This window comes from Rhinolophus ferrumequinum, chromosome 10 (genome assembly GCF_004115265.2).
Source record: "Rhinolophus ferrumequinum isolate MPI-CBG mRhiFer1 chromosome 10, mRhiFer1_v1.p, whole genome shotgun sequence".
Classification (NCBI taxonomy): domain Eukaryota; kingdom Metazoa; phylum Chordata; class Mammalia; order Chiroptera; family Rhinolophidae; genus Rhinolophus; species Rhinolophus ferrumequinum.
In genome coordinates, this window is record NC_046293.1 from 17,178,490 (window position 1) to 17,195,091 (window position 16,602).

Here is a 16,602-nt window from a genome sequence, read left to right on the forward strand (position 1 = left end):
GACTTTGGAGAAGAGCCAGAAGTCATACGATGCCAAATTTGGTGAATAAGGTGCACGAGAATATACCGTAATGTTTTTATTTGACAGAAATTACCACACTAGAAGTGATGTGTGACACTGAGCGTTTCTGTTGTGATCACAAAATACAGTGAATACTGCTGCCGAGTGCCATCCAACGGAAAGGCAAGGATCTTCAATACGGGAAACAGCGCGATGAAACTTAGTAACAGTATGTGAACTACAGTTCAGAGAAGATGTGTGTGAGGCTTGCGACAAGATAATGAAGCTAAGAGAGTCAGGAGGGTTGAGAAAGGTGAGTGCTTTATTCTGCTTCCCAGGGCGAGGTTCACCGGTCCCGCAGATGGGGCCGGTGAAGTCGCGCCCAGGGCAGAGCGAGGGAGGCATATATGTGATTTTTGGGGTGGGGTTTGGCTGAGTGAGGTGGCAGTTGGGCAGGCCCCCCAGCGCAGATCGGGCGCAAGCGGCTGCATCCGGAGTTGTTTATCGCACCAAAGGTCTGCTGCCTTTTCCGGGAAATGCCAGGGGCACCAGTTTCCATCATGCGAGCAGGGGTCTGACTTGGCAGAGGGGTATGACTTGGCTCCTGGACGCTTTGACCATGCCCGTAGCTGACCTAACAATGTGTTTAAAAATGTGCCGTAAATCATCCTCCATCATGACAACGCTCCATGTCACACATCGCTCCTGGTACGGCAAGTTCTATCAAATAAAAACATCACGGTGTGTCCTCATCCACCTTATTAATTGGATCTGGCACCGTGTGACTTCTGGCTCTTCCCCAAAGTCAAAATGATTCAGGACATCGAAGCAGCCACAATAAGTGCAACTAAAGACACTCACAAAAGAGGACTTCCAGAAGTGCTTCAGAAAGTGGTGAGAACAATGGGATGAATGTGTTTGAAATGAGGGGGAGCATTTTGAGGGAGATTAATGGCAATATGTCTTTTACTGTACTAATTTTTTTTATTTAAACATTCACCATATTGTTTGATCACACCTCGTACTTCAGAAAGAAGATAAATGGTTGTTAAAGATCTCAGATGTAAAACACAATGGTGAGAAAAAAATGGTAAGCTTGTAGGTAAATCTGAAAATAATGGTAACTGTATAAAACAAAATAATCTTTAATTTGTTCAATAAAAACTCAAGATAGAACTTAAATCTTAGAAAATAATAACATAAATTAGAAATAGTGGTGACTAGAGTTAAGGATTCTAAGGTCTTTACATTATTTGGGAGGAGGACAAAAAAACTAGTTAACTTTAAATGTAAAGAACTGAGGATGATATTAAAATGTCTAGGGTACATTCAAAACAATGAAAACTTAAACATAAACTAGAAGGCAATAAAGGGCAAGAGAAGGGAACATATTAAAATAAAATTCACAAACTATAATAGTAGCACTGAATCTCAGTAATTCAGTAAACAGAATAAATATAAACGGACTAAACTCGCCACGTAAAAGATAAAGATTGTCAGACTAAAAATTCCAAATTCAGCTATATATTTGTAATAGACACATATAAAACAAAAAGATACAGAAAAAGTGATAGTAATAGACACATTATTAAAGCTAGAGCGGGTCATTTTACATGATTTGGTTTATGAGGAAAATGAAACAATTTCCAATTAGAATGTCCGATAACATAAGTCAAAACTAAATAAAGCAAAAATTGTGAACTACAACAAATTAGATTCTAAGCTATTATCATAGCAAAAGAGTTACAGACATTTCTCTTAGTAATTGATAGCTCATGAGACAAGAAATCAATAAGACACAGAAGATTTAAACAACATATTAGCATGTTTCATCTTGTGAATACATACAGAACCATGCTCTAAACAATACTGTATACATATTCTTTTTAAAAACGAATAGAACTTTTTATGCAAAGTGAAAATTTTATAGGACACAAGGCAAGTTTGTATATGATGAGCCACATGAAATTGTTATTTGTACATCAAAAACAGTTGAAAATAATTAATTACACAAGACTGTATCTAATGCAGATTTCAAATACTGTACATGTTAAGATTTCTGACAAAAACCCAAGTTAGTTGGAACTTGGTACTCTCCCCCAAAATTTCAATTCCCATATATTTGGAATGTTACAAATATCTAAGTAATTGATGGGTCAAAGAAGAAATAATAGTGAAACTTATAAAAACTTAGAACTAAACACTGAATATTCTTCCTATCAAAATTGTAGGAGTTAGCAAAAATGATACATAAAAGGAAACCTATAGTCTTAAATGCTGATTTGTTTTAAAAAGTCTAAATATTATGACTAACGTTTCCAATTTAAAAAGTTAGAAAAATAGCAAAATAAACCTCAGAAAAAGTAAAGAAATAATAAAAAGAAGAAATTAGTGAAATAGAAAAAATATATAGTGAAGATCAACAAAGCCAAATATTAGATTTTTGAAATGGCTAACAAAATTCATCAACCTCTAGCAAGCCTGATCAAAAGACAGCAGCAGAGAGGAAGACATCACAAATAAACATAATTAAAATTAAACACAAGTACAGATGTACTGAGGCTTAAAATATTTGGAAGACAATATTATTAATAACTTTATACTGGCAAATTTGAAAACAAGTGAAATGGACATATTCTACAACAACTTAAATTCTTAACACAAACTGAAAAAGAGAGAGAAGCTAAACATTAAAAAATTTCACCACAAAAACATCAAATCCAAATAGTTTTTTACAAGACAGAAAAGGAATAAACCTTGCCCCCCAGTTCATTTTATGAAGCTAGTCCAACCTTATTGCCAAACCAGACAAAGGCAATATAAGAAAGGGAAATTACCAATCAACCTCACTCATGATAATAAATACAAAATGTACTAAATCACATATTAACAAATTGAACCCAATAACCTTTTAAAAGGTTTGTGTCATGAACACATGATTGGTTTAACATGAGAAAAATCTGTTCATTTCATTTACTACATTAAAGAGAAAAATGATAATGATCATCTTAATAGATACACAAAAAGTATTCAATAACATTCAATAATTCAAGAAAAAAACTATTAATAAGGCAGAAATAGAAGAGAACATCCTGCAAGTTATAAAGAATGTCTATAAAAAACCTAGAGCCAATAGCATGCTCCATAGCATGGTGAAACATTAGAAGCACTCTCCGTAAATCAGTAATTCTGCAAAACTGTCTGTTATCTCCATTTCCAACATTTACTGGAAGTTTTGGTCAGTGTACAAGTATATGCACACAAAGATAGACACACACACATACACACACACACACACACAAATACAGAAGGACTTGCACGGAGAAAATAAAATGCCATTATTTTATTATTTATGTAAATTGTCTTCATGGTAAACCCCAAAGAATTAATACATCTATAAATTAATTGTAATTAAAAAGTTTAGATGTAAACTTTCCATGTAAGAGCAAATTACATGTATACAGACCAGCAATAATGCTAGAAAAGGAAAAATTTGTTAAAAGATACCATTGAGAATAATTAAAAATAAGGAGTTTAAGTATAATTAAATTATAATTATAATTCTTTCAGCAAAAGACATAGAAGACCTTTATGAAGAAAACAGTAAAATGCTATTAAAAGATTAAATTTCTAAATAAATATGGAAAAGTACCATGTTCATGGATAACAAAATAAATTATCTTAAGGCTGTCAATTCCCTCCCAAAATCTATCTATAGAACCAATGCAATTCCCATCAAGGTTTCTCATAGAACTTGAAAAGCTGATATTCAGATTTATATGGAAAAGAAATGGACAGGAATAGCCAAGGAACTGCATAGAAGAAAAAACTGATAGGTGACTAGGGGGCTGAGAACCTCGTCCTACCAGATGTCAAAATTTATTTTAAAGTTATAATTAAGACTGAAGATTTGGCAGTGGAATAAAGAGTTCGGAAAGAGACTCACACATATATAGAAACCTGATATATTACAGAGATGGCATTGCAGATTATTGGGGTTGGGGCTATAGGATGAATTATTCAAGAAATGTGTAAGGACTTTTGGAAAAAGTAAAATTGTATCTCCATCTTATATCATACACAAAATTCCAGAAAAAGTGAGAATTTAAATGTGAAAGAAGTCAAAACATTTAAACTTTTAGAATATATAGACATACGTTAATGAATTCAAGGTACATAACTAACAAAGAATATCCAGGATGTATAAAGAACTCCCATGAATCAATAAGAAAAAGACAAATGACCCAAAAGAAAACGGACTAATATTGTTTGAAAGGCATTTTACGTAAGAGAAAAGATAAATGGCTCATAAACATATGCAAAGACACTCAACCTCTTTGGTAATTAGACAAATACAGATTAAAAGGAGAACATGATACCCCACGGTTGGCTAGGACAGGAAGCATTGGGAACTTTCACACCCTGCTGGTGGGAGCATAAATTGTTTGCTACTACTCTGTAAACATTTTGTTATCAGTAAAGCTGAACATGCACATACTCCATGACCCAGCAATTCACTACCTACTAGAAATATATCCTAGAAAAACTCTCACACATAGGTACCAGAATACATGTACAAGAATGTATTCTCTTACTTGGTGGGCTCAGGATTCGGAATTAACTCTGAAACGTTTAATTAAAAATCATACAACATACTCATCTTCCAAAATTAATATGTATGGAGCACATAAATAGTCTCTTCATGAATTTCTTATTCATTAATTGCTAAATATCAGTAATATCCTTTTGTAAATGCAGAGATAAAACACGTCTGACAGGTCAATTTGAGATACAGCATCAATGACTTTTTGTTGACACTGACACCCATACCCCCATTAATCACCGAAGACTAGATCAAGTATTTATGAAAGAAAATCCTTTTTGAAGCTTATTTCAATTTAACCAGGATTAACAGTAAATAAAACTTTTATCCTTATCATCATTTAGTAAAATAACTTTGGTTTTAATATCTTACTTAATCAGAAAACATACGGAAAGAAACAATAAGAATGTGGAGAGCCTGGTATCCTGTGATCTTCCTTAGTAACATTTTCAAGAGACTATAATCTACTCAACAGGAAGCATTCTAGCAAAGATCTTAATCAGATTCTGAGAAAATGCACACTGAAAATAAACAATATGCCACTAAAACCTAAACAATGAAGGTATTAGCAGTTATACAAAAGATTAGCCCCTATTTGATGACTCATTTCTGACATGATGAGTCTGTCTTTGAAGTGCTTTCTATACAAGCTAGAAAATATATAAAGGTAGGAATCATTGATGAAGCATGTTGAGGAATTTCCTTCATTTTACACATCCTTGTTTGCCTCTATGCAAACATCGAACTAAGAACAGCAAAAATGAGTCTCTCTTCCTACCTATTAATAATAACTTTTTCTTTGCTTTCTCAAGGCATTTTCCTTTCAGCATCGAAGTCCATAAGAAATTTAGAAGATGACATGGTATTTAATACATTTAGGCTGGGGAAAGCCTTTCAGAAGGAAGATACTGCAGAAAAATCAGTCGTTGCTCCTTCCCTGGAACAATATAAAAATGATGAGGGCAGTTTCATGAACGATGAGGAAAACAAAAATTCAAAGGTAAGTGGCAATATAACTTATCCTTTATTTCAATGTATATTTGAATGATTTTTATGAATCATATAAAAGTCAATACTTTTATAAACAGAAATATGTGCAAATAGTCACAATATGCATTAGGACAATTGATGAAATTTCATACATACCAGGTTGTTCTTTCATCCTGGACAACAACTCTTATCCAAAAGTTCCCCCCCCAAAAAAAAAAAACAAATGTGTATCGAAAGTACTTTTTTAAAGGCAAAACAGTATGGAGCATCTCTGTATTGATCAATAAGAATATCATGCTATTGTATTATATTACCATTCCCAATAAGACAGCTAAAACACAAATCAACCTTTTCTTTACAGAATGCAGGATCCAAACATAATTTCCTAAATAATGGTCTGCCACTGAATCTGGCTATAAAACCTTATCTTGCTCTAAAAGGATCTGTAGCTTTTCCAGCTGAGAATGGAGTTCAGAATACTCAATCAACACAAGAAAAGAGAGAAATGGGGGATGAAGAAAACTCAGCTAAATTTCCTATAGGAAGGAGAGATTTTGACAGTGAGTAGTCTTTTCAAATTCAATTCTTGTATCTTAACACAGAGTTTAACTGAGTTTGGATCCAATCATAACAAAATTAAATAAGACCATGGTTCAGTGACACTTGATATGTGATCCCTGCCAAATATGTGGGATTAAAAAGCATTTATTAGTATTATAATTTTGACTTACTCAGAATTAGCTATACTAGATCCATTCTTTTATTTCTGATAAATTTTGTGTGATGACAATAGTCCTTTAAACAATTAAAACTTTTTTGTTTTTCCATCAGTGCTCAGGTGTATGCTGGGAAGAGTCTATCGACCGTGTTGGCAAGTCTGATACCTGGTGGTCTAAGTCATCTTTTCAGAAGAAAACAAAATCATTTAATTGCCTGTGGGGGCCAAAGCCCTTAATGTTACTATGACTTGCATTATTTTAAATGTCTGTTTTAAATGAAAATACTATTAAGAGATATCAGTAACCTAAATGATATGCTTTATCTGTGCATTAAACTTTGTGAATATTCTGCATAATTATGACTTAGTAGTATTTTTTAAACAATGCTTAACATACTAACCTTACATACACTCCAGACCAAAATAATAAAGCATCATAATTTACACCTTGGTCTCTTAAAAATTAAGTAATGTCTTTGGTGAACGGTTTATGCATGTCCATAAATCTGAAGCACATAAAAGACAAATTCATAGTCTAAAAAACTGAGTTAACTTTGTCTGGCCAGTAATCAGTTTGTCCTTGGCGGAACACTTGTTGCTTTTTGCCACTCTAGTTAGTTTGCCATCCAATTTATTCTGCAAATCGTTTGATGTCTTAGGTATCTTAACATTTTTATGTCGAGGTGGCTCATTTCCATTATCACAGAGAATATTTTCATCATCTAAATCCACCTGTTTCCTTTTTGAGCTTTTCTTTCCTGCCTGACTAGTTGATTTTCTTTCTACTTTTTCATTTTTACTTCTGTCCAGATGAACATTTCCAGAACTTGTTCCAATTGTTGGTCTTCCAACAGATGAATTTACACCTTCTGTTATGCAAGATGAAAAGAGGAAGGAATTATATAATATTTAGTATTATTACACATGAGAATTTTACAATAAACTTTAAAAATGGCTAAAGAATTTTAAAAATGTATGATTTGCATAGTCATTTGTACATTGCATAAAATGTACAAATAATACAATAAATTACATGATTAACAAATACACTACATTACTACCACATTACTTTTCATTTTACCATATCATTTTTCATCCCCACAAACAACAAATACTTGCTTTGTTTGAATGTATGACATTTAATCCTTAAATGCTACAAGTTATTTCTTAAATACATTTAGTTAAATCAAACTGTGTCCTATTCCTATCTATAAAGTTGTACTTAATTTTTAATATAAACCCGTCTTTGAAGATATAAACCTTTACATTTCACATTTTACACTCTGCAAAAAACAATCTAGTTTCACTTAAGTTTTGTAAAATCAATTAGTACACTAGAATTAATGTTATTTAATTGTTCAAATAAGGTCAGTTACCAGAACAGTCATTTTCCATGTGAGGAACACACAATGGCTTTGATGCGGAATTAACATTATTCCATGTATTCCTGCTTATCAGGCAGTCATCTTTATAAGTACAAGAAAACTGGGATCTAATTAAGGTTTGCTTCATCTGGTAATAGGAAGAAAACAGAAAATATGCAATTTATTCTTTATTTGAATTTATTTTTTCATCTAGATAGAAATATACTGTATAGTAAGGACAGTATCAGAAAAATTTCCCTTAAAAAGTCAATTATTCATTGGGAACATTTAACCATTGAGGTTTCAAAGTTTGCAAATTCATATTCATTGCTACAACTAGCATTTTTATTCACTTTAGTAATATCTATTTTATGCATATTTTTCATATTTTTGTAACAACTTAGGAAGATCAATTTTAGACTCTTCAGAGGACTTTTTTACACACTCCTGTGTCTGAGCTGTTTTAGAAAATGAGTTTTATAAGTTTAATGATAATATACATGATATACATAATCCTAGAAAAATACAGTTCTTCCTAAAAATTACAAAGTATAACTCTTTTAGGAAAAAAACCACATATGATATTCAAGAAATTAGAGAAATTGAGGAAGAGAGAAATGCTCAGATAAAAAAGAGAACTAAGAGAGGGCAAAAGAAACAAAAATAGAAAACTATCAAAGAAATAAACTGAAAGATTCAACAAAATGGTGACTGAAAGACATTACTGATTAAAAACTTGGAATATTTAGGAAAATAAGAAAGATGATTCAAATATATAATTCTAGGAAAACTTGACCATATAATTTAATGGGTGACTATTTAAAATATACTCTTGCATTTATCTTCAAACATGAAAAGGAGAAAAATTAGAAAGTAGTTTTGGAAATGTATTCTGCAAACATAAAACCAGTGGCTGTTCGGGGGATAGAAATTAATTTCAGAACAAAGTAATCTATGCAGATAATGCATATTTCAACAATTACAGCTGATGTGTAGTAATGCTAGCTATAAATCCTTTTCAGAAGTAGACAAAGTTTAAATTTCAAATAAATGATTAAATAAAGAGGACTAACACTTCAAAGTATAACTATATTATGCTGAAGATTACTTACAGAACATTTATTGATATAGTTCATGAAATCTAAAACAGCATGACTTTATATTATATATTCAGTAGTTATATATTATCTTATATATGATATACATATATATTTATATATATCATATATATGACACAATATATATGATATAGAAATATATATATAAATGTATATCATATATATAAGATATAATATATATGATATTAATATATCATATTACATAATTACATAATGTATACATATATTAATACATGTATAATGTATTAATGTTAATACATATATTATATAATGTATTAACCTACTCAGATATTTGCAAAGATAATGGCAGTAAATCCACTGATCATGGTTTAGAAAAACAATTAGAATTTTCTCTGGTCCAACTGCTTCAAAAAGCAGATTTTTCTCAGGGTGACAAACGTTATATCTTTCTCACTAATGCCATCTATGAGAGCCTCTAGTTCCCAAATCACTAAAAATTATGTTTAATTTGTTTGAAGATTAGACCACTGGAGTTTACCTTCCATTCAGACACAAAAATACACAAAATTGAAAAAAAATGCGAAAATGTAAAAGATCAAAACTATTTTTTAAAAAAGTCAAACAGAGTAGGCACGATAATGGATGGAACGACAACCTCACATCTTCATGAATGCACACAAATGCAACTACTATTATATAGTTTCCATCATGAGATGCCCTAAAATATAACTGAGTTTTAACTATTTTCTGGGCTTTATTAATTCCACAAATACAGAATTAAAGCAATTGACAAAGCTAGTCAATGAATTTTGCTAATCAAATGAACTTTATATTATATTACATCACACCATTACTGTAGGAATGTCATCTAAAAACTTTTATTTCCATATGGGAAACCAGAACTGTTGACAGTATCTTTTTACACAACTTTTCTTTTGTTTCACCAAAATTATTATTGCTTATAGAGAATTATAAATTTATTGCTTTTAAAGAGTTATAAAGAGTATGGCATGCCCATGAAAGCAAATGAATGCTACTGAGTGACTGGCGAGGATCTCTCCCATAGTAACCAGACACTGATGGGTGGCTTGGGGGATTTTAGCCTCCCACCACAAAATTTCATCAGCACCTTCCATAAAACACTTTAAATAAAAATACAATAATTATACTATTTAGTAGAGATAATCGATGTTTTCTCAATCTCATGGTTAGCATGAACAAAAATTTCTTTAGAAAGCTGTGTGACTTTTATTAATTTTTGACATATCCAAGTAAAAACCTTTCTTTGCTATGTAAATATAGTCACAAAATAAATGCCATAGCTCTTCTTATAACTAGATTTCCTCTCTTCAGGCCCCCCATTGAGAAATTCTCCCGCCCTTAATGACAGCAGGGCAATTTTAGAAAAACTAGAGTTACAAGGCAATAGATACTTAAAATACTGAGGATAGGTTCAGATATGAAAGGAAAGGAGTTAACCAATTTACTTAACATGAAAAAATATTATTTATAAACATATCAATGGTAATCTTGGAATACTTATGTCCAAAAGAAATGAGGGTGGTGATCTTAAGGGTATTTTCTTTTTTTTATAAAAGATTATATATGGGTTTTCTTTTCCCTACCCTACACAAAAATTTATTTTCTATTAATTTGCGCTTATTAAGTTCCAACTATGTGACAGACATACAGTATACTAAAGAGAATACTAGGATGGCTCCTATAATCACAAAGACATTCTACTTATGAAATTTGCTGTTGACAAACAGCTGGAAGGAATAATAAATAAATTGGATAACAAAATCAAGATTGAAAAGATCTCAGAAGGCTAGAACCGTAAGTAGAAAATAATAAGATGAAAATGAATAAGGATAAACAAAGTTCTGAATTTAAGTTCAAAATATCAATTACAGATGTACTGGATGAAGAGAACCTCACTTAAAAACAACATATGAAAGAGAGTTAGAGGTTTTAATTGATTGTGAACTTGACTAGAGCCACCAACATAATGTCCAGCTAAGAAATCAGCACAGAAAGCAACGTGATAGGACAGGTACCAGATTTGCAGTCAAAACAGCTGGCTTCTAATAGTGGCCCTATCACTTATTAATTAGGTGACCTTGGGTAAACCTCTAAACTTCTCACTTATCCACACATTAATGGGAATAAATTTATCTCACAAAATTGTCAGGGTTAAATGAAGTTAAAAATATGAAAGGACTATATAAACTGTAGAGATCTATGTAGATATTATGCAGTTATTAATGTAATAACATATAGGATGACAGTATTTCTATAAAGAAATCTGTTGAATTAGTTTCTCAGGACCAGGCCAACTCTAAAATGATTCTAAGAATGCAGCTCAAAAAATGAACTTATAATCAGCGTCTTCATTTTAGTTATTAAAACAATACAAGCTACATTGGCTTGTATTTATAACTTAAAAAAGAATGCTTTTCCTTTGTTCATAAAAGCTGAATTTTTCTGCACAAGATTAGTGGCTACATAGAATTGAGATTACTTCCTGTTGCAAATCTTCCAAATCTCTCTGTGTATTTGATTTGGAATCACAAATAAGCAAAACAATTCCCTCTTGAAAGTGCTTTTGAAGTACTAAACAACTAAGAATAATGTCCAGATTCATACATGGCTGTTAAAATCATTTTATGTTCAAGTCACATGAGAGAAAAGGACTGAAAGTTTTCCTTTGTAGAGTGATTTCCCCCCCCTTTGGAAAGATTTCTATCCACAGTAAAATTGCAATGAACTTCAAACTTGCCAAGAATTGGAAAAGTCCTTTGCCACAAGCTCTTTTTAAATTGAAATTATTAGTAGGTTCCCAGTTTGAGGAAAATAGTACTTCACATAGGAAAGCTTGACTCCAGTTAAATTAAGACGAATGAGTCAAAAATATTGAAAAGTCATAGACAGTCTCAGAGTTAGCTGTATTCGTAAGAAAATCAAAGTTCTAAGCCCCCATTATACTGAAAAATAGATCAACAAGTTTGAAAACAGAAATTATTCTCAACGTACCTATTAAATACATAATTAAAAATAAATATTCTAAATTTATCTTTTCATTCTTATTAATACATTATCATATTTCCAAAAGAACAGAGATTTGCTATCCTCGTGGCATATGAATTTATCAATATATCAAATGATCCACTAGGCTATCAAGTGCCTAGAGATAGCCTGGTGTCCAGGAGGCATTTAATACATGTTTGTTGAATGAATTAAGTAAAACTATAACAGACTATAACCAGTGTATTCAAGTGGATGGTATGAGGAAACAGAAACATGAGTAAGCAAAAGTTTGGAGGTAGAAAAAGATGTACATAATAGATTCTACTCTTTAATAGAGAGAAAGGAAACCACATGAGACAGAGAGAAGCAGACTGGCAAAGAATAGCTAAGCCACTGTAAGAACAAAAGCTTTGAGACAGAAAAACACGTACAGAGTAAACTACTCAGTTCAGTAAAGTCTTGAGACCAATTTGGTATAGAAACGAGAGAAGCATACATGCAGAGAAAAGCTAAATCACATATAAGCATAGAGAACCATACAGCTGAAGTCCTTAAGCTCCATTATATCCACCGTTCCTTTCAAGTTCTTAAATATTCTGCCTTTCTCTGGTTTCCATGTACCTATCCTTACAATAAGCCTTACAAAAAAATAACTGTTCCTTAAAACCACAAAAGCCACTTTCCTTAACCTTGCCCTACATTATTTATTCACTTATTTTGTACAACTACCCAATACACAGTCACTTTATACTAGTAAGGTAATCTAATATTTTCATCAGGTTATTTGTTCAGGCTGAAATGCTCTCTTCCATTCTCTCTCCCTATTTAAATCCTATTTATTCTAATTTCTCATGGTCAGAGCGCCATTTCCTCTATTCATTATGGGTCTCTAGTTATTGAAATTGTGGGTATCTCTAATCCACTAGAACTGCAACTATTTAATATGCTAGCCACATGTAGTTAATTAATTAAAATTAAAAATCCAGTTCCTCAATTGCAGTAGCCATATTCAACAGGCAAATGTAACTAACACTTACAGTATTAGACAGCACAAATACAGAACATTTCCATAGAAAATTCTATTGGGAGAGCACTGGTTTAGAACAAAGCTTTACAATCTATGTCCTATGGCACTTTCATGTGCTGCAAATGAACTCTCAAAGGACTCTGGGGCATTTTTTTGTTTTCTGGGTATAGAATATTGCAACCCACATGCAACTTTGTATTAGTAAAGGAAACCCTGCATCTGTTCCCCATGTCTTCTAACTACTACCTGATGTGAAAGGACCAATTAAGCTTTGGAAAACAATTACAATCATTATATCTTCAAATATTGTTTCCATCCTATTTTCTCCTCTTGTTCTGGGACTCCAATTAGGCAAATGTTAGACTTTTTCTCTGTGTCATGCTCTTCTCTTTTGTTTATTCTTTATTCTCTTTGCTTTAATTTGGAGATTTTTCTAACGACTTATCTTCAAGTCCACTTATGCTACCTAATGCTATGCCCAGTCTACTATTAAACTCATCTAATGAGTTTGTAATTTTAGATGATGTTTTTACAGTCCTGGAATGTCTATTTGGTTCTGTTTTATAGATTTTAATTCTCTGTTGGAATTCCCCAATTTTTAATCTATTTTCCCTATTTTTTTCCTCTAATTACTTCTACATATTGAAAAAATTTTAACTCTTTGTCACCTAATTCTAATATCTGGATCATTTGTGAGTCTGCCTCTATTGTCAGTTTTTTCTCTTGATTAAAGGGCAAACCTTCCTTATTCTTTTCATGTTCAGTATATTTTATTTCATGCTGGATATTGTGTATAAAGAAACTGTAGATGAAGAGTCTTCTATCAAGAAGAGTTTCCCCTTGTCTCTGTTAGGCAGACACAGTGAAAGGCTGATAACCTCAATGCAGTCAGGGACTGAGCTGGGTTAGACCTGGGTTGCTGTTGTCATAACTCATATTTGACTTCTGGCTCCTATTTCTTCCTCAGGAATGTCCTTCCCAGGCTTTCAACTGAGAGCCTTGTGTATCTCTGTCACTTCTGACCTGAAAGTGTGGGGGATTCAGTCTGCCCTTCGGAAGTTTTTCCATTGTGCTCTTTAGCATCCCATCTCACTTCATTTCCAAACGTAGCAAATATCTTGAGAAGCAGCCAGCCACGTGTTTCAGGCAGGTCCCACTCCTCAAGCAAAGCCTGTCTTCTAAATACGTACCATGTTTCCCCGAAAATAAGACCTAGCTGGACCATCAGCTCTAAATGCGTCTTTTGGAGCAATAATTAATATAAGACCTGGTCTTATATTATGTTATACTATCTTATATTATGTAAGACTTGGTCTTATAGTAAAATAATACCCGGTTATTTTATTTTATTTTATATTATATTATATTATATTATATTATATTATATTATATTATATTATATTATATTATACTATACCTGGTCTTATATTATAGTATAATAAGACCTAGTCTTATTTTAATTTTTGCTCCAAAGACGCATTAGAGCTGATGGGCCGGCTAGGTATTATTTTTGGGAAACATGGTACCTCAAGACCACAGGTGCTGTTAATATACTGGATTGAAGCTCTGTAGCCTTCCACTCAGCTCCAAAGTTCAGCATATGTGTGCTAGGTAAAAATAAGTGTGCGTTCAGGGCTCCTGAAGCTTCCAAATTGTTGCCAACCCCTTGAGACAGCTAAAGTCTCTGTTGGTTCCTCTCTTCCTTAGGAGATTTCCTTTACATGGACCAACACCAATCCTCAGCTCACACCCAAAACTGGCAAACAATCCTTAGGAAGAAAATAGCTGATTATAGACTGCTCACCTCAGAAGAACTTTACCACCGCCCCCTAAGATTTTTAGTTAATTTACACTGCTTTGCTTACATACCTTGTTTTCCTGAAAATAAGACCTAGCCAGACCATCAGCTCTAATGCATCTTTTGGGGCAAAAATTAATATAAGACCCGGTATCATATTATATTATACTATATTATATTATATTAATTATATTACATTATATAAAACCCGGTCTTATAGATTTTTGTTTCCTCATTTATAAGTAGAAATAGATATTCCTCTGAATATAAAATCCTATGAAACCCTTATAGAAAGTATTTGTTAACATATTCATTTTAAGTGCTCAAGTTTAAATGTCCTACTGTAGCTTACTTGTCTATTATCGTCAATTATATCATATAGTATATTAAAATAAGACCGGGTCTTATATTAATTTTTGTTCCAAAAGATGCATTAGAGCTGATGGTCCTGCTAGGTCTTATTTTCGGAGGAAACACGGTAGTTTTCCTATGTCTTTAAAATATATTTTCCCCAATTTATCTGCCTTTTATTTTGTTTCTATAGCGGAAATGGTATTCTACTATGACCTACTATATTCCAATTAGAAACAGAAGCCTCCAAATCTGTGAGCGATTTCTTGATCCTGTTCTCTCCTTATCTGAGAGCATTTTATTTTTTCCTCAGTTACACTTTCAAGGCTACATACATTGTTATCCCTCATTTTTCTATAACCTGAGGAATAGTAGAGGCTGAAGTACTGTTTAGCTGAGGAGGTAAGTAGTTTGAAAATTTTCTGGGTTCTGCGCTCTCTTCTAATAATTTATTATGCATTATGTATATTATATGACGGTTCACTTCCCTACTCAGGGACTGTATTTCATTCAAATGGAAGGAGATCATTTGCATAATTTCCCCAATTCAGTAGGTAGCACTAGAGCCTTCACTTGTATACCCTTGAAAGTGTGTAAGCCCCAGGGTTAATTTTCCACATTTTATCCACATTATTATCCAGTTGCTACTTCTATTTCTCTGGAAGGAAATTAAAAAAAAAAAAAAAACAAGAACACATACACTTAGTTGGCTTCTCAGTTTTGGAAATATTGGTGATAATTCTCAGGATTTTGTCAACTCACTAGTACAGTATCTGGGGAATGGAGCTAGATTAAGTCACTAAGTCAGGCTATGCCTCTTCACTCTGAAATCTTCAGTTTCTTTCCCACGCCACAGTTTTTGAAGTTTATTGTATCTAATTACATTTTCTCTGTTGTTTGCTGTTGAATATTTTTGCTAGCTTTTACTATTTTGTACTCATTTAAGTATCATTTCGAGGGGAGGGAAATTCTATGAGTTGAACTCAGTCCACCATTTTAATTTAGATATACTCCGAGTTTTCTAATATCCTAAAGGTTAAACTTGGATATCGAATGAAGAATTTTCTAACACCATGAGCACAGGACTGCCCGGCTGCTTACAAAAGTAACATGTTGTACACCTGAAACTAATACAATATTGTATGTCAACTGTTACTGAAAAATAATTTCTAAAAAAAGCATCACAGTTATAGCAGTCTATTTTTTTTACACTATCTAAATCCTAATTTTCACCATCCCAACTACTCCATGTTTTAAAGATCTAATATTTTCCTGATCAGCTCACTTAAGTCATTAAGTCAATTAATGCTGATGATTATTCTGACATACATATAATATAGGGGGAAATATTAGATTCCAAATAAAGAAAAGACCTATATACATATGACCTTTCAGCTGCTTTAAACTAAGGTGGAAAGGAATAAAACAAATTAATTTACAGAGATATTTCTTGGAAAAATCTTGATAAAAAGGTATAAGGGTACTTGTATAAATTGCTTGGAAATTGGGGGTAAAATGGGGAGAAAACATTCTCTAAAGGTTCCTATCAAAACCATGAAGGTCTGGAAGAAATTTCTGATTTCCCACACTGGAAAATTTATTTGACGATAATAGACAAGTAAGCTACAGTAGGACATTAAACTTG

The 16,602-nt window shown here is 32.4% G+C and overlaps 2 protein-coding genes across 3 annotated transcripts in view; one reads left to right on the top strand and one right to left on the bottom strand.

Annotated features, from left to right (window-relative positions):
- The first annotated feature begins 5,293 nt into the window (after positions 1–5,293).
- PMCH (pro-melanin concentrating hormone) lies at positions 5,294–6,184 on the top strand. The gene is made up of 2 exons (XM_033118616.1): positions 5,294–5,603; positions 5,955–6,184. Exons 1-2 carry the CDS (start codon positions 5,364–5,366, stop codon positions 6,159–6,161), a joined length of 447 nt encoding a protein of 148 aa, XP_032974507.1. The 5' UTR covers positions 5,294–5,363; the 3' UTR covers positions 6,162–6,184.
- PARPBP (PARP1 binding protein) overlaps positions 5,605–16,602 on the bottom strand; it is a 55,059-nt gene continuing 44,061 nt past the window's right edge. The window contains exons 9-10 of one of the 2 annotated variants that reach the window (XM_033118612.1): positions 7,688–7,823; positions 5,605–7,180 (exon numbers count right to left, since the gene is read on the bottom strand). In XM_033118612.1, the coding sequence (XP_032974503.1) occupies positions 6,840–7,180; positions 7,688–7,823 (477 nt within the window). In that variant the 3' untranslated portion in view covers positions 5,605–6,839. The remainder of the gene's footprint in view (positions 7,181–7,687; positions 7,824–16,602) is intronic. The other variant, XM_033118611.1, reaches the window with a different exon arrangement.

Coding starts and splice junctions, on each gene's coding strand:
- PMCH (XM_033118616.1), top strand. CDS start 5,364: ATGAGTCTCTCTTCCTACCTATTAATAATAACTTTTTCTTTGCTTTCT. Junction 5,604..5,954: donor AGGAAAACAAAAATTCAAAG/GTAAGTGGCAAT, acceptor TTTTCTTTACAG/AATGCAGGATCCAAACATAA.